We start from the raw sequence: 18,790 nt of genomic DNA on the forward strand, positions 1-18,790 counted from the left end.
GGAATTAGGAAAGCAGGGTCTTCTGAGAAGGAAATCCCCTAACTCCACTTACAAATAACCAGTGATTCTTTCTGTTACCATAGAATGGGGCCCTTTACTGTCAAACAGTTACATTCTACATAAAAAAAACATCCTGGGAGATGGATAACAGCTGTTTTCCCAGGCCAGAGAGAGGCCAAGGGCCTTGCTTACGGTCACACAGCAATTCAAAGGGCAGGCAGAGGCCTAAGGAAGGGTTGGGAAGTGGTTCCCTCACCGTGCTGAAGTCCTGCTGTCTATCCAGTAAGTGGGAGAAGTATTTTTGTTTGCCCTGTTCCTAACTGATGCCAAATTGGCATTGTGCAGATCATGGTGGGTAAAACCAAGCTGCTTGGGGTCCTGTCTTTGGACCAGGGTTATAATCCCAGCAATACCACTTAGGTAAGCAGCTTCCTTTCCCTCCCTGGGCATCCATCTCCTCCTCGATGAAATGATGAATTTGGACCAAGATACCGTCCGACTCAGGCTTGCCTCTCATACCGTCTTTCCTTTTTGTTTCCTGTCACCCCTGGACACTGACTGAATTTCTCAGGTCAATTAACACTAGGTTCAGATCTAAAACAAATCAGGGGACCCCAAAAAGAAACCAGGCTTCAGGCTGATAAAAATTAGAAGTCAACCCTGCAACACTGGGACAGCATCAGACAGCCCCAACCTTTTCTAAGATCACCTTCTATTTACCCTTTATACATCTTGTATATAAGCATTTAATTTGTAGTAAGCATTTACTGATTGACTGACTTTACATATGTTATCTCATTTGATCCTCACAATAACCCTTTGAGGTAGGTACTATTTTTAATCACCATTTGGCATGCTTGTTCAGGATCCTACAGCTACTAAGTGTCCGAGGCCCGACTGGACAGCCTGTTTCTGATTCCAGACTATTAGTACTGGCCCAAAGTAGAGTGGGTCTCACTTGGGAAGGCAATGGGTTTCCTTTCATTAGAATTCCTTTTGAGGTGCAGGTTGAACTACACGCCCTCTGAGGTCCCCTCTGGGATGATTCTGGGATGTAATCCAAGTGGGCACTCCCTCTGTTTAGACAGATCCAAACTTGTGGTGCAGAGAAAAGAGAGCTAGAGCTGAGGACAGAGGCTCTGGGTTCAAATCCCAGCTCTACCTGCTCGTCAGCAAGAATAAGAGAAGAACAGGTATGGGAAATCACCAGCAGGTCAGTTTGACCAGAGCAGAGAGTATATATGAAGCATACAAGCAGGGCAGTTTGGTTACTGTCCTGGTCAGTTGAATGGGGGTAGGGTTGGCACTTGTGAGTTCATTGGGAGCTCCAAGGTAGGAAATTCCCTTTACTGATGCCTGTTAGCACCTTCTCTATAATTTGTACTCTGTTACAGAGTTAAGGTTAAAAATGACTTGCAAAGGATCTAAGACATCTCCAAAAGTCTCATGATGGAAAATGCTATCCACATCCAGAGGAAGAACTATGGAGTTAGAATGAAGATCAAAGCATACTACTTGCTCTTTTTTTTTTCCTTCTGTTTTGTTTTGTTTCTTCTTTCTTGTGGTTCCTTATTCTTCTTTAAAACATGACTAATCTGAAAATATGTTTAATAGGAATATATATGTAGAGCCTATATCAGATTTCATGCCTCTTGGGGAGGGGGACCAGGAGGTAGGAGGAGAAAATTTAAAACTCAAAAGCTTATGTAAGTGAATGTTGAAAACTAAAAAAATTAATTTAAAAAAATGACTTGCAAATAAGGTTTTAGAGTCTTAGGCGGGGAACCTGTATCCTTGAATCCACATGTCTCCCTTTTGACCGAATCCAAACTTCACAGAACAAATCCCCTTTATAAAAGGACTTGTTCTGTAAAACTTGGACTCAGTCAAAAAGCCACACACAAGGGCAGGGAATTGGGAAAAGACACCATCGTCACATAGTTCAATAGCTTTCCTGATACCAGTTAGACACTAACTGTGTGACCCTGGCCAAATCATTTGACTTCTGTCTGCCTTAGTTTCCTCATCTGCAAAATGGAGATAATCATTGCACCTCTTTCCCAGGGTTGTTGTGAAGATCAAATGAGATAAGATTTGTAAAACACTACAAACTTTTAAGTGCTATATAAATGCTAGCTGCTGTTGTTGTTTTTTATTATTATTATTAATTATTATTATTATTATTATTCAGAGTCACACTGTCAGTGTGTGTCACAGGTGGGGCTTGAACTTTCTCTGTCTTCCTGGCCAGCTATCTTCCCACTATACCACGCTGCCTCTTAGTAAACCACCCTGAATGTACTCAACCTTGTTCAGTTTAAAATACAATCTTTTTTTTTTACATGTACACTATTAGAAATTCAGTTTCATACACAGTTTTTTTTTCTGTTCTTTGTATATTAAAATGTCCATGTATGTGACATTAGTAATAAAGAAGATTTATATTTGAAGAGAGCGTATGAAAAGGTGTAATAGGAAATCAGCAAATAAGATGTTTTCTCATCTTGAAAATGAAGTTGTACTACATGCTCTGGAGGCTTCCCAATGCAAGATGTGGTGAACACTTTCACAGTCAAGAGAGTGAGACAGACAGTGGAAAGAACATTCGTTCTGGGGTCTGAGGCCTTGGGTTCAAATGCTGCTTCTGACACTGACTATCTGTGTGACCTGAGGCAACTCACTGAATTGTAGGGACTTCAGTTTCCTCATCTGTCAAACGAGGGGGCTGGAATAGAGGTCGCTTCCAGCTCTTGTTCTATAATTCCATTGGACAGTTTCGTGAATTGCTGTGGCCAATAACTATTCATTCCTAATCATGACATCCTCAGGTAAGCTGCTGGAGAACCCCCGGGTTCTCTGAGCCCATCACTGAGCCCAGGTTCTGTGGATACAGCCTTGGAGAAACCAACCTCCCCAGCCTCCAGGTTCACAACCTAGGTGTCATCCTCGATCCCTCACTCTCTCTCACCCCCTACATCCATCTGTTGTTAAGACCTGTTCCTTCCACCTTTGAGGTGTCTTTCCTATGCTCCCCCTTCCCTTCTCTGACTCCACCCCGTCAGACCCTCTGCTTCTCTGATTGGAGAGTGGGACCATGAACTCCAAACATCCATTTAAGGAGAGAGCTCATCTCTTCATTTCTCACCTGGTTGCACTACTTTGAGACTTCTCTGATTTTTCCTCCATGTCCCCACCCCACCCCTACCTTTACAATTCCTTTTCTGTTTCAGTCTTCTCCCATTAGATTGTACGCTCCTTTCTAGCAAGGATTGTCTTTCTTTTTTGTACTTGCATCCCTAGCACTTAGCAAAATGCCTGGCATATATAGTAGGTGCTTAATAAATGTTAATTGACCGACTGACTGTAACACTGAGACCACCCTGGTGCAGACCCTCATCACCTCAAGCAGGCAATAGCCTGCTGGTGGGTCTGCCTGCCTTGAGTCTCTCCCCATTCCAGTCCATCCTCCATTCAGCTGTCAAAGTGATCTCGTAAAGAGCAAGTCAGACCATGTCATCCCTACCACCACCACCACCACCACCAGTCAACTCCAGTGGCTCCCTATTGCCTCCAGGATCAAATATAAACTCTTCTGTTTGGGCTTTGAATCCCTCCAGAACCTGGCCTCCTTCTACCTTCCTAGTCTTCTTACCTTCCTCCCTACCATATATTCTAGGACCCAATGGTACTGGCCTCCTTACACTGCATATCTGTATTCCTGGCATCTTGCAATCCCCCATACCTGGAATTATCTCCCTCCTTCTCTGTACCTCCTGGCTTTCTCAGCTTCCTGCAGGTCTAGCTAAAATCTCACCTTTTGTAAGAAATGCTTCCCAGTCCCTCTTAATGCTAATGCCTTCCCTCTGTGGATTATCTCCAACTTACCCTGGAAATATCCTGTTTGTACATAACTGAAGGTTGGCCCCTCCATTAGACTTTAAACTTGTTAAGAAGAGGGATTGGTTTGTTTCTTTATTTGTTTTTGGCCTTTCTTTGTATCCCCAGGAACTTAGCACAGTGCCTAGCACCTAGTAGATGCTTAACAAATGCATTGACTGAGGACACTACCTGGCACACAGGAAACATTTCATAATTGCACTGAATAGACTTCACTCTTGACTGACCCAGGGTCATTGCCACACCTCAGCAAGCATCCAAGGAAGGAATCATAAAGTTATCAGCAAATAATAACAACCTGAATAATGATGATGTTGCTTCAAAAGCTGAGTCTCATCCCTGGCTTCCTGCCACTTTGGATAAATCACTAAGTGTCCTGGAGCCCGAGGATAATTAAGCTTGTTTATGATATGCTTGGACTCATGATTAGAGATGTAACCTGATATTCTTTCCTAAGGGTTCAATTAGCCTTCAACCATAGAAAAGCACAAGAAGTCAACTTGAGCTTGGTTGCACAAATTATGATACATGAGTGGAATGGAATGGAATTGTACTCTGAGAAACAATTGAACATGGAAGAGTCAAAGATCATAGGGAAGAAGACTTATATGAACTGATGCAAAGTGAAGTGAGCAGAACCAGGGGGAGAAAGACAATTCAAGTGATCTTGTGAGTAGGATCAACGTTAACAAAAAGGAATATACAATGAGACTGTAAATATAATCACCAAGCGTGGCCCAAAGGAACTGAAAAAAAAAATGTTTCTCTTGATTTCAGAGGTGTGGGGTTATGGCTATGGAACTCTACAGGCTAGTGCATGTATGGGTGGTCATTGTCTTGCTTGGTTTTGCTGACCTGCTTTTTTCTTTTTTAATCTTTGTAATGAGGGAAGGGTCAAGAGTAGGGAAGTGGGAAGGGATAGAATTAGAAATGAAGATGACATATAAGCAAAGGGGGTCAATAAATTTGTTTTACAAGGAAAAAAAAGAAAAGAAAAATGTACAAATAAAATAAATTTTTAAAAAAATACAGTCTAAGGGGCAGCTAGGTGGTGCAGTGGATAGAACACCGGCCCTGAAGTCAGGAGGACCTGATTTCAAATCCGGCCTCAGACCAAACACTTGACACATACTAGCTGTGTGACCTTGTGGGTAAGTCACTTAATTGCCTCACTAAAAAATAATTTTAAAAAATCCAGTCTTTAAATTGCTTTAAAAAACAAAGAAAAGGAAAACATGGAATACAAGGAACACAGAGCTGAGATTTCAAAGGCAGGTATAAGCAAGAGAGGTGTCACTGACTGTCAATTGCCCAGCTGTCAAAATATATAATTGATGAGAAAGGCGGGGGCACTCAAACTTATGTGATCATAGGATTTAGAGCATCTAATGGAAAACTTGACACCATGACCCCACAATTGGTACCTTCTCTCCCACTATACACACACACACACACAGACACACACAGACACTATTCAGTTTCTTTTTATATGTTGTCTTTGCTCATTAAGGTGTAAGTTTCCTGAGGACAGGGACTATCTTTCTTCCCATTTATTTTTATATTCCCAGTGCTTGGTACATAATAAGCTCTTAATAAATGCTTGTTAACTGACTAAACCCCAGTTTGGAAATCAGGAGGACTTGGGTTCAAATCCTGCCTCTGACCCTAAACCATCCATTTAGAGATCATTAGTTGGCTCTTTAATTTTACAGATGAGGAAACTGAGGTAAATATTCAAACCCTAATTCTCTGACACCAAATCTGGTGTTGTTTGCACTTTTCAGTCTATTTTCTCTCATCTTTCTTTAACTTGAATGAACCCAAGAATGTTGTGTTTGAAAGAGAGAGAGAGAGAGAGAGATGACATACAGAAAGCTTAATAACACCAACTTCTTTACTGGATCACGCCCCGTGGCCCAAGAGCAAGGTCAGTCTTGGAAGTGCTTAGAACCACAGAATCTCTGAGTTGGAAAGAGTCCCTCAGCCAGCTCAAACCCAAGCAATAAATTCCTTTCATTCTCAAGATCTAGGGCAGCATTCATCTATAATGGGGATCCCCAGTCTTGAGGGGTATGGGTTTGCTGTATGCAAAACAATCGCCAATATTCTATCTCTCTGTCTCTTTGTTTCTATCTCTATCTGTCTCTCTGTCTCCGTCTCTATCTCTGTCTCCATCTATCTATCTATCTATCTATTGTCTCCAAGGGAAAGAGCTGGAAGGGCCCTTTAAGAAACTCTAGTCCAATCCTCTCATTTTACTGATGAGGAAACTGAGGCATATAGAGTGGAAACTTAGCTCACCCTCATAACACGCCCCCTCCAATCCAGTTTATCCAGATCTAATTTATAGCTAAATGAACAGAGTTTAAATAATGCATCCAGAGTCATGCAGTAAATCAACCACTAGGAAAGAGGAGAAGGGAATTTACCAGTTTACCAGCAGCAGATACCTTGATTCTCTCTCTCTAGTCTAAGTTGTTGGTGAAAACATAGGGGAGCACCCGTTTAATTATAATTAAATGCCTGGGTGAAGAATGTGTCTACCAGGTAGGGCCAGCCCTCGAGTAGACAGAGCAGAGATATCCCCTTTTGTCCAGAGCTATAACTTGTGTGGGGATAGATCCATTTGTGCCTTTTTTTTACCTCCCCAGTCCAGGCCACAGGACCTGACATTCTGCATGTTAGGGAAGAATTCATTTTGTTGGGTTTTGAAATCTTGTCTGTCTTCCAAGGTCTCACACCCCTGAAAGGGCTCTCCAGGGACCTGGAATAGCTTACAGCTCATACCTTTGCCATTGGACCCAGGAGAGGGTCCTGGAGATGATGGGAGTGAGGACCCTGTCTGAGACACTTCTTAGTGTAGTGAAAAGGGTACTGGATGTGGAGTCTTGTCTGTGGAGTCTGACTTCTATTCCTGGTTCTGTTGTTTCTACCTCTGTGACCTCCAGCAAAGCTCCGTAGGCCTCAGTGTCTTCATCTGCAAAATAAAGGGTAAGGAACAGATGGTCTCTGAGACCCCTTCCACCTCTGAATCTATTATCCTATAGTCTGGGGTGCTTCAAACTCTGCTCAGGGCCAACTCTAGATATCAGTTTATGATCTTGGAGCAGAGAGAGTTATTGGGTCATTACAGAAAGAACTTGAGATGATGATGATGATGATGATAGCTCACATTTATATGGTGCTTTACAAATATTATTTCATTTAATCCTCACAACTGCCATGTAAGGTAGGGACTATTATCCCCATTTTACAGATGAGGAAATGGAGGTTGAAAATGGAGGTTAAGTGACTTGCTCAGGGTCACACAGCTAGTAAGTGTTTAAGGGGAGATTTGAACTCAGGTCTCCAGGGGCAGCTAGGTGGTACAGCAGAGAGAACACTGAGCCTAGAGGCAGGAAGACTCACCTTCCTGAGTTCAAATCTGGCCTCAGACACTTACTAGCTATGTGACCCTAGGCAAGTCACTTCACCCTGTTTGCCTCAGTTTCCTCATCTATAAAATGAGCTGGGGGGGGGGGGGATGGCAAAACACTCCAGGATCTCTGCCAAGAAAACCTCAAATGAACAATAACTACTTCCTGACTCCAAGTTCAGCATTCTATCCGAAACCTGCCTTTCCCCTTGAAAAACAAACTCCATTACTGCTGCTCTGAAAGAATATAATGACTCAGAGAAACATGGGAAGATTTCTCTGAAACTGATGCAGAGCGAAATAGGCAGAACCAGGGAACAACAGGGACGACGAACCATCAACGATTTAAGTGGAAAGAACAATATCAACAAAATAATCAAAACTTATTGATTAACTGTAATGACCAAGCTTGGCCTGAAAAGAGAAAGAGGAGAAGGTGACCTCTTCTTGCCTCTTTGTAGAGGTGGGGGACTATGGGTGTGGAATACTGCTATGTCCTACTGGGTTGATGTGTTGGTTAGTTTTGTTGAATTGGTCTTTTTTTTTTTCTTTTTTATGCTTTGTTCTAAGGAATGACTCTCCGGAAGGAAGAGGGGTTAGGGATATATTAAAAAATGTAGATGATGTAAAACAGAACATATCAATATATATTTTTTTAAACCTCAAGCTGTATATGGTACAATGTGCAATGAGATAGGACTTCTTTTAAAGAAACCACCCACGGAAGCCAGAGAGCTCACCCAGCTCCCGGAATAGGTCTAAACAAGCATTTGGTATGTCCTCTTCAGGCATTTCCAGACAGAGTTGGCTCTATTTATTGACTTTACACTTAGAAGGGAAAGTAAAGGTCATCTCATCTAGTCTAACTACCTCCTCCATTTTATAGATGAGCAAATTGAGCCCCAGAGTGGGAAAACATTCTTATCCAAAACTGCTCAGCTGGCTGAGATTCAAACCCAGATCCTCCAAAACTCAGACTTTCCCCTTTATATCATAAATCACACAATTTCCAAGTCAGAAGGGAGCCGAAAGAACTGTCACACTTGACCAAGAGTCCCTCCTACACCAGACTTCTACTGAGGGGATGCCCCTCCCCCCCTCCCCCCCACCTCATGATATCCCATTACCCTTTGGACTAGCTTTCGTTGGGAGGGCATTTTTCCTTCCAGTGGGCTGAAATTTGCCTAGTCTTCATTTTAAGTAAACCTGTGTTATAGTCAATGAAAGGTTTAACAACTGGAATGTTTAACTCCCAAATACAGGATGTACTTTTAAGTTAAATCTGTATTAATAACATTTTTCTCCATCACTTTCCTAAGTCTGAATAATTAACAAAATAACAAATCAAGTCCTGATTTGTACTGTTCGGCTTCCCAACTGGCTCCAGCATACCCCTGGTTACAGGGTTCCCAACTTAACTTCATTGCTGAGTAATAACACTTTTATAGAGCCCTTTAAGGTTATGAAGTATTTCATTTTTTTTAAAATATAGATTTCCTTTTTATTATAAACTTAAACATAAGTACTTCAATATGTAAAGAACCGAAAAGTATATAAAACTGACCTTCTATTACTTATAATTTGGGTTTTTTTAAAGTGTATATTAAATTTAACATGATAGGAAAAATATTGTCCTGCTTGTCTTACTTCCTTCTGAACATCTTTGGTACAAAGTACTTTACCTCCATTATCTCATTTCATCCTCACAATAGCTATGGGAGATACAAATATTAGTTTATGGTCCCATTTTCCAGGTGAGAAAACTGACATGCAGAGAGGTAAAAACTGGAAAAGATAACTAAAACACTTGATGACAGAATCAAAATTCAAAAATATCTTCATGGGCTAGAACACTTGGCCAAATCTAATGAAATTTATTTGGAATCAATGTAAAGTTTTATTCTTTGGCTCATCAAATCAAGATGGGGACAGCAGACTAGACAGAGGTTTCTCTGAAAAAGACCCTGGGGGATTTAGGGACAAACTCACTTTGGGGCAACAGGGTCCTGATATGGCGGCCACAGTGCAATATTAGGTTTGATTGAGAAGCTTAGTGTCCAGGGATCTGGAAGTGATAGAACCACAGTGCTCTGTCCCAGCCAGACCCCATCCTTAGAGAGCATTAGAATGACCATAATAAGCTGGAGATCCCACGGAGGAGGGCAACCGGTGTTGTGAATTGCCTAGAGATCAGGAATATGAAGACTGGTACAAAGAATTGAGAATATTGGTCATATATGTATGTATATATACAGATATGTGCATATATGTGTGTATATACACATGTATATACCTGGGTTCAAATTTATGCATATACATATATATGCATACACACATTTATGCATATGTTTACCTATATTTATATAATATTTACATACATTTTAAACACATATACAAGGGTGTGCTGGAATCAGCTGATTGAGAAGAGCCCTGTGTTAAATTCTCAGTGTGAGCATTTATACCTTGGAAATCAGCAAATGCTACAAATCAGGGCTTAAGTCACTATCTTGTTGATAGCCTACCAGGGGTGGGGAAAATGTTAATAACAGATTAAATTTAAAAGAATATCTTGCATGCGTAAATCTGTGTACATATACATGAATAGTGGCATCTAAGTGGAATATATTGCTAACTATTATTGATAGTATATATACTAGTATACTACTATATATATATATATACACATATATTATAGCTATTATTAACAGTTGTTGTTTAGTTACATCTGACTCTTTGTGACCCTTTGGACGTTACTGTCCGTGGGGTTTTCTTGGCAAAGATACTGAAGTGGTTTGCCGTTTCGTTCTCCAGTGGATCAAAGCAAATTGAAGTTAAGTGCCTTGCCAAAGTATGTCTTGTATTTGGGAGTTAAACATTCCAGTTGTTAAGTGACTCCAGGGTCAGCACTCTATCCACTGAGCCACCTAGCTGCCTTCTAGACCAATGGAGGTTAAGTGACTTGCCCAAGGTCATACAGCTAGTAAATGTCTTAGACCAGATTTGAACTCAGTTCTTCCTGACTCGAAGACCAGTGCTCTGTCCACTGGGCCACCTAGCTTCAGGCTTGGCTCTAACAGGACCCAGAGATGTTCTATAGTTTACAAAACACTCTCCTTGTGATAAGCTTGTGTGGTAAGTAATACAAGCATCATGATTTCCATTTTACAGATGGGGATGCTGAGGCTTATCACTTAAGTCATAGTTACCATACTTAAGCTTGAAGTCACCAAGCTGACAAATACAAATATCAGAGTGGGAGCTAGGACCAACCCAGGGTTCCTGATTCAGCTCTGGTTCTTTGCCCTTTGCCTAGATCTTTCCAGACTTATTTCACATTATTATGCTTTACATATCTAAGGTACAATGAAACTGGCCTGCTGTTCTGCCTACATGAAGTTGGCACACCTGTTCCTCATGCCTACCATACTCTTCCTACTCACCTTTGCCTCTTGAATCCCCAGCTCCATTCAAAGCTTAGCTACAGTGCTGCCTCCTGCCTGAGGTCTTTCCTGGTTCCCCCACCAGAAGTTAGCATCCCTCCCCCAAAGACTTTACATTTACTTTGTATAGTCAACAAGCATTATTAATAGCCTACTATGTGCCAGGCATGGTCTTAAAGTGCTGGGGATTCAAAGAGAGGCAAAAGTCAGTCCCTGCTCTCAAAGAGCTCACATTTTACAAATGAGGAATAGGAGTGCAATACATGCCTGCCAAATTGAACTGAAATGATCATTCTCAAAATCTTTCCTTCCAAATCCTTCAGATTCAGCTTTTCTCTGAGTAACAGAATCCCAAATTATGCCCATGCCTAGGTTGGAAGAACCAAAGTCGGTGTAAGTGGTTTAAAAGTAGAAAATATTTTATTGCAAAACTATTTTATTATACAGTACAAACTCTCATTGTATATCACGTCCAGGACACTGGCCTTGTGTCGCCTGGCCCATTTGGGAACTCGGGCAGAAACCTCAAGTGAGGAAATGTCTATTGTAGTCTTTCCCAAGAGATGGGAATGAGGTGTTTCTGCAAGTGGCCACTAGAGGGGGCTCTCTTCCCATAATTGAATGACATGGGCCAGGGTCTTCAGGGTGCAAGTTTCTGTTTCAAAGATGGAGTCGTCAAAAGGGAGAAAGGGCCAGGGGCCAATCTTAACCAACCAGTTATTACAGCTGCCAAGGGCCACATTCAAGTCCAGTGAATTTTTTCTCTTGTCCCCTGAGATTGGTTAGAGTGGCTTTCATTTCAGCCAGAATCATGGAGTACAACTCCACTTTGGTTCTGGCCAGGTCCATAGTCCTGGCATCTTCTGCAAGAGTAGTCAATAATCACAGGAACACAGTTAGGCCTGGAAGAGACTTTGGACATCATCCAGGCCAACCCCTTCATTTTACAGAGAAGTCAACGGACTTGTCTCAGGTCCCACAGGCAAACAAGCAGCAGAGTCAGGATCTGAATTCTGGGCCTTTGACTCCAAATTAATCCAGTGTTCACTGCAGTGTACCACCTGTGACTGTTCGATAGACTTCTAGAAGATGTCCAAACTGACTTCCAGAATGCCCCAGAAGAAGGAAAAGTTTATAGAGAATTGGAAACAGCTTCTTGCCTTCGAATCCACAACCTTGCACACAGTAGGAGTTTAATGAATGGTCCTTGAATTGAATAGCACATTCTACTCAGCAATCTCTTCTACAATACACAAATTATTTCTAGCATACACACCCAAATATACACATTCTCACAACACAAATTCAGGTCTTTGGAGATAAGGCACAAATGTGGCCCAGTGACTCCTCCTGGGCCCTTGGGCTTTGAGGTAAAGGGGGAGAAGAAGTGGAGCAAAAAAGTATGCAGCCAGGGACAGGCCCCCAACCTGAGGTAGCAGATTTTGAAAGGTTCCTGGACCTCACACAGCTCCAATTTCTGTCTCCTCCCTTAGTCATAGATTTAGAGCTAGAAGGCCTCCTAGAGGTGACCTAGTCCAAAACTCTTCATTTTACAGATGACGAAACTGAGGCGCAGAGAGGGAAAGTTATTTACTCAAGGTCATAAAGGTAATGTGTAGCAGAGCCAAGATGCGAACCTGGCCCTCTGGTTCCAGATTGCTCATTCTATTCCCCTATACCATACTCCCATATGAAAGGGGTCATTACTTTGCTAAAGGCAAGATACCAAACAATGAAGTCTTCAGATTATGAAACCCAAATGAGCAGGGTGTCAAAGAGGAAACGGGGCAGGTTCAGGAAAGTCTTAGTCACGGATCTTCTACGGTGGTTACAAGTGTCATAGAACTTGAGTCACAAGACTCAACCCAGGAAGGAAACCTTTCTCCCCAGCATGAGCATCTGAGAGGTTCCCTTCCCACTTCCACCCCAAGCCTCTCAGCATGAACTGTCCTAAAATCTCAGAGTCTGAGAGGGACTCCCTACCCACCACCACCACCAGCATGACCCTACAGCTCATAGGAACATAATTTAACACTACAAAAAACCTTAGAGGCCATCTAATCCAACCTTCTGGTGGGACAGATGAGGAAACTGAGACCCAGAGAGGTCAAGAGATTTGCCTGAGGGTATACAGCTAGTAAGTAGCAAAATGTGTGATTCAAACCCAGGTCTTCAGATTCCAAAATCCATTGTTCTCTCTGCTGTACCATGCTGCCTTTTAATAGGCTGAGGCATTTTAATCCCATCCCTTTTCCTCAATTGCACCCTCCCTCCCGTCCCCAGCGATCTCCTCCTCCTACCTGCCTGAGGAATATGGGGATAGGAATCCTGAAGTCTTCATGGGGAGAAGGATCAGGATCTAAGAGTATTCTTGGCTTACCAAGAATTTGGCATTTAGAAGTAGCCTTGGAAATCCTCTAGTCCCTCTCCTTCATCTGACAGATGAGGAAACCAAGGCCCAGAAAGGGAATATGGCTAGGCCAAGACTGCAAAGTTCTTTAGCAGTGGAGCTGAGAAACCCACATGTCCTGATTCCCAGCTCAGGCGCCATGATGCATCTTGGAAGAGACAAAGCAGGATAAGAAAACTGAGAAAGGGGAGAAACCAAGGTAAAAGGCATTCAATACCTCTCCCTGTCATCTTGTCCCCACTCTCTAAAGGCAAGAGACAGGCCTCTGAGGATAAAGGCCCTTGGAAGGGTGGAGGCTGGCCCAAGAAAAGCAACAGAATCCCACCATAAAAGGCGGACCTCAGAAACAGTGCAGTGAGTATCCTGATGAGATCACTCAGCTCCTGGTCAGATCCTTCCAGTAAAGGGGAGACAAGAGGCCCAGCTTGTTAACTGAGTTTCATGCCCATATCCTGTATCCCGATGGGAAGTGGTTTCTCCTCGAAATCTGGCAGCAGGGTCTGAGGTGCATTCTGGGAGCCTGGCTTGCCCTTCCTGGGGCTCTCCTCTTGGGAGAAGGGGACATCCTCATTCCAGGTGGAGCCTGAGGAACTGGCTTCAAAGTCAGGGCAGCTGCTCTGTGATGAACACTGGGAGGTGTGGTCAGAGTTACACACATTGACGATGCAGGTCACCTTGACCTGGGTCCCTCCATTGTGGGCGTGTTCTGTCAAGACACAAAAGCAGAAAGAGGGGTCATTCCACCGAGACCAGGAGAAGGGAGCGCTGGGGGGATTGGAGGATGGGCTGGAGGATTCTCACTCTGGAGCAAGGGTGTTTAACCTAGGGTACCCCATGGGATCCTGGGTAGATCTGTGAACTTAGATAGGTAAAAAAAAAAAATCACATCTTTCTTCATTTTCACTAAATCTAACTGAAATTTAGCCTTTCTTTCAATTACTTTAAAACATTATTCTGAGAAAGTGTCCATAGGTTTCTCTAGTTTGCCAGAAGGCTCCAAGAGTCAGGGGTATGCTGGAGCCAGTTCAAACCGGCCATTAAGCCGATTGTTATATTGTTAGTGTGAGTATTTATATATACACCTCAGAAACCAGCAAATGCTACAAATCACGGTTTGATTTATTGCTTTCTTAATTGCCTAGACTAAAGAAAATGATGAAGAAAATGTTAATTATGGCAGATCAAACTTAAATGTGCATTGTAATATAACATATATGTATATATACAGATACATATGTATACATATATATGAGAGCTTATTGTTAACTTTTATCAGCATGCCCCTGTGACTATGATACAAAATAAGCTTAAGAATCCCTGTTCTATAGGTGCTACCTCAGACACCTACTAGTTGTATGACCCTCTGCCTAAGACACTTAACCTATCTGGGTCTCAGTTTCTTCATCTGTAAAATAAGCATATCAGACTTGATGATTTCTAAGATTCCTTTGGGCTCTAAATCTGTGATCTTTTGGCCCTATGGCACAGGAAATCTAGCCATCAAAAAGTACTTAAGCACCTACTGTGTGCCAAACCCTGGAGATACAAAGAAAGGCAAAAACACAGCTCTGCCCTTGTCTATAAAATGGCCTGGAGAAAGAAATGGGAAACTATTCACGGTAGCTTTGCCAAGAAAATCCAAATGGGGTCATGAAGAGTCAGACATGACTGAAAAACAACTGATTATCTATCTATCCATCTATCCATCATCTATCCATTCATCCATCCATCTATCTATCTGTCTATCATCTATCTATATCTATATCTATCCATCTAGCTTTCTATCATCTATCATTTATCCATATCTATATCTATCTATCCATCCATCTATCCATCTATCATCTATCTATATCTATATCTATCTATCCATCCATCTATCCATCTATCTGCCTATCTATCATCTATCTATCTATCATCTAAGTATCTAATCTCATTTGATCCTTAACCACAGCCCAGGGGAGGTAGACACTATTATAAGATAAGAATTTCTTGTAAGGAGGACCTTGTTTGTATATAAATAGGTGCTACAAAAATGTTTGAAAAGGCTTTTCTTAAGTAGTTTAAACATTCCCTTGGAGACTGTTTGTAGTTATTTTCACTTGCAGATACTTTCCCCCACCCCCACCCCCACAAACAGCCCTCTTTGGGTTTTCATGTAACCGCTATATTTGGAAAATTATGGTTTGATCCAGAGTTATGATCCACAGTCCTGTACTAACAAATGGTGTCAGCGGGGTTCCACTTCACCATCAAAGTGTTCCTAGGTGCAGGGAAAGGGAACCAAGACTGCAAATGTTTTTCAAGGATAATCACCACATCAAAGATCATGGATTTAGGATTTAGACTTTACAGATCCCTCTTCATTTGGCAGGTGAGGAAACTAAGCCCCAGAGAGGAAGTGATTTAACAGATGGGGAAACTGAGGCCAGATGGATAGAGGGAAAGTAATTTCTAGGTCTCCCAGGTAACGAATGAGTCAAATGGATAAATGAGAATTGACTACCTTTTCTTCCTTTTAATCCAATTTAATTCTAATCCTTTTTAATCCACAAAAACAGAGCCTGGGACTCTATTGGAGAAGAAGCCTCTTACCTGAGTTCATGGAGCCAGCCCTGGTTCCCTGGCCACACTTGGACCTCTCTGAGCTTGGAGCCTGGTGTGGGTTGTTTTCCATTCCCTTGGTCTCCTGGAATTCCTTGACTTCCCCAGAGCTCAGCATGCTGTCCAGGGAGTTGCTGCTGGAGGTGGCCTCTGAGTCTAGCAGGTTCTGCTGTTCGGTTCCGGTGTGGCCCGAGATGCTCTGGTTCTTCTCAGCTACTGAGTGAGGCTGGGCAGGGAAACAATGCCATGGGATCATCAGGATGGGGGCACCAGATTGAGGGTCAGGGGAGGGGCTTATTAGAATCATAGAATGTCTGAGCTTCAGGACTCTGGAATATCAGAACTAGGAGAGTCCTTAGAACTGAGAATGTCAGAGCTGGGAGGGCCCTTAGAACACAGAATGTCAGAACTGAGAGGGCCCTTAGAACACAGAATGTCAGAGCTGGGAGGACCCTTAGAACACAGAATGTCAGAGTTGGGAGGACCCTTAGAACACAGAAGTTCAGAGCTGAGAAGGTCCTTAGAACTTAGAATGTCAGAATTGGGAGGACCCTTAGAATTGAGAATGGCAGAGCTGGGAAGGGCCTTAGAACACAGGATATCAGAGCTGGAGAGGCCTTAGGATGTGAGACCTTATGGAGGGTCCTTAGAGACCATGCAGGTCAGGGGGTATTAACCTTTTCTGTTCCATGGATATGCCCTTTAACAGTCTGGTAAAACCTATGGACCCATTCTCAGAGTAATGTTTGTTGCTAACACTCATTATTGAAGGAAAGGTTACATTTCAGTTAAAGGTTAGTGAAATAAAGATGCTACTTTTTTTTCTCATTTGAATTCACACTCCTTGAAATCTCTCCCAGAGTCTATCTCAAGCTAAAACTTCATCTGTGCCAACTTCTTCATTTTAACATAGAAAGGAAATTGAGACCCAATAGGAGGAAGTCACTTATTTGTCCCAGGTCTGCCAGTGAGGGAGCCAGTGGCAGAATCTGGCCTGGGGCCTGGCTCCATGTCCTTTCTAAGTGGGAAGGGCTGACCTGAGGGCTGTCTCTGAGGCAGTGAGTCATTATTATTACTGGAGTCATACCTAGAAGTGCAGCCCCCTCTGGGGTGAGGCCAACGTGTCTCTGCGGCATTTTTCCAGAATGCATCCGAGGGTTCCGGAGTCTGACTAGCTGGAGTTGGAAAATTTAGGAGCTGAGATTGCTGAAAATATTTTATCCTATTGCCCTTTGAAGGCAAAATCACCTTCTCAAAATGCCTATTTTGAGTCTAGCCAGGGGAGCTCAAATATGACACAAGGCTTTGTTTTATGTCAAGGAGGTACCAGTCTCCTTAGTACTGTGGAGAGAACGCTGGCTCCAGAGTCAGAGGATTCAGGTTCAAATCTTGCCTCTGATGGTTATTTCTGGTATCATGCTGGGCAAATCACTTAACCTTCCTGGGCCTCAGTTTCCTCATCTGTAGAATAAGGAGATCAGACGAGATGGCCTTTTGAGATCCCCTTCAGCTTTAAATCTATGACCCTAAACCTAGGGAGATCTCTGCCATGCTTCTCATTTTCCCCATAGTACCAGTCGTAAGGGAGGGGAACTTAGTCAATTTAGTTTGACTTGACTCTCTGGGAGACAACTCCTCTGGGCCTTAGTTTCCTTGTATGTTAAATGAGAATACTAATAGCACCAACTTCCCAGGATTATTGCGAAAATCAAAGGAGATAATATCTGTAAAGTACTTATCACCATGCCTGGCACATAGCAGGTGCTTCATAAATGGGCAGCTAGGTGTTAGCTAAAGTGGTAGCTGAGATGGCACAAAGGATAAACCACTGGGCCTCAGGTCAGGAGGACCCGAGGTCTGTTCCAGCCTTAGACACTTACTAGCTGTGCGACCCATGTTCAATCAGTCCCCAATCAGTGGGCCACCACAAAGAAGAAGCAGCTACAAATATTTTTATACGCACAGGTCTTTTTCCTTTCTTTGATCTGCTTGTGGTGTAGTCATGATAGTGGTTTGTCTGACTCAAGAGTTTCATTGAGTTTTTGTACATAGTTCCAAACTGCTTTCTAGTCCAATTCAAAGTTCCACCAACAAGGCCATTAATTTGCCTGTTTTCCTGATGCTCCTCTTGTGTGGATTAGATGATCTTCCCAGTCCAGACTTGTGTCTTCCAAGGCCCCTCCTAGCTCTGACATTCTAAGTTTCAAGGGCCCTTCCAGCTCTAACATTCTTTGTTCTAAAGGCCCTCCCAGTTCTGACTTCCTGTGTTCTAAGGGCCCTTCCAGCTCTGACATTTCATATTCTAAGAGCCCTCCCAGCCCTGACATTCTGTGTTCTAAGTGCCCTCCCACTTCTGACATCTTGGGTTCTAAGTGCCCTCCCAGCTCTGACATCTTGGGTTTTAAGTGCCCTCCCAGCTCTGACATTCTGTGTTCTAAGTGCCCTCCCAGTTCTGACATCTTAGGTTCTAAGTGCCCTCCCAGCTCTGACATCCTGTGTTCTAAGTGCCCTCCGAGCTCTGACATCTTGGGTTCTAAGTGCCCTCCCAGCTCTGACATCCTGTGTTCTAAGTGCCCTCCCAGCTCTGACATCTTGGGTTCTAAGTGCTCTCCCAGCTCTGACATCTTGGGTTCTAAGTGCCCTCCCAGCTCTGACATCTTGGGTTCTGAGTGCCCTCCCAGCTCTGACATTCTGTTCTAAGGGCCCTCCCAGCTCTGACATTTTCTGTTCTAAGGCCCCTTCCAGCTCTGACATTCTGTGTTCTAAGGGACCTCCCAGCCCTGACATTTCATGTTCTAAGGGCCCAACTAGATACAACATTCTGAACTAGAGCCCATACAACAAAATGAGCTGGTTTTTGTTTTCTTTCTCTGTTGGGGTAAGAGGAGGACCAAAGTGAAGGGAATGTAAGCTTAATTAATACAACTCAACAGTGTGACACATTGACCTAAGAAGCTGACAGGACCTTCACTTATATTGAGAGAGAGGGTAAAGTTCTTGCTCTCCCTCCCCCAGCTGGACCATGGC

At 42.9% G+C, this 18,790-nt stretch overlaps 1 protein-coding gene across 1 annotated transcript in view; it reads right to left on the bottom strand.

Moving 5' to 3' along the window:
• Window positions 1–11,150: 11,150 nt before the first annotated feature.
• Window positions 11,151–18,790, bottom strand: part of TNFRSF1B (TNF receptor superfamily member 1B) — a 58,741-nt gene continuing 51,101 nt past the window's right edge. The window contains 2 exon segments of the mRNA XM_027843952.1: window positions 11,151–13,868; window positions 15,755–15,989. Of these exon segments, the coding sequence (XP_027699753.1) occupies window positions 13,228–13,868; window positions 15,755–15,989 (876 nt within the window). The 3' untranslated portion in view covers window positions 11,151–13,227.

Source organism: Vombatus ursinus, unplaced genomic scaffold, assembly GCF_900497805.2.
Source record: "Vombatus ursinus unplaced genomic scaffold, bare-nosed wombat genome assembly UNPS02014932.1, whole genome shotgun sequence".
In the NCBI taxonomy this organism is placed as follows: Eukaryota; Metazoa; Chordata; class Mammalia; order Diprotodontia; family Vombatidae; genus Vombatus; species Vombatus ursinus.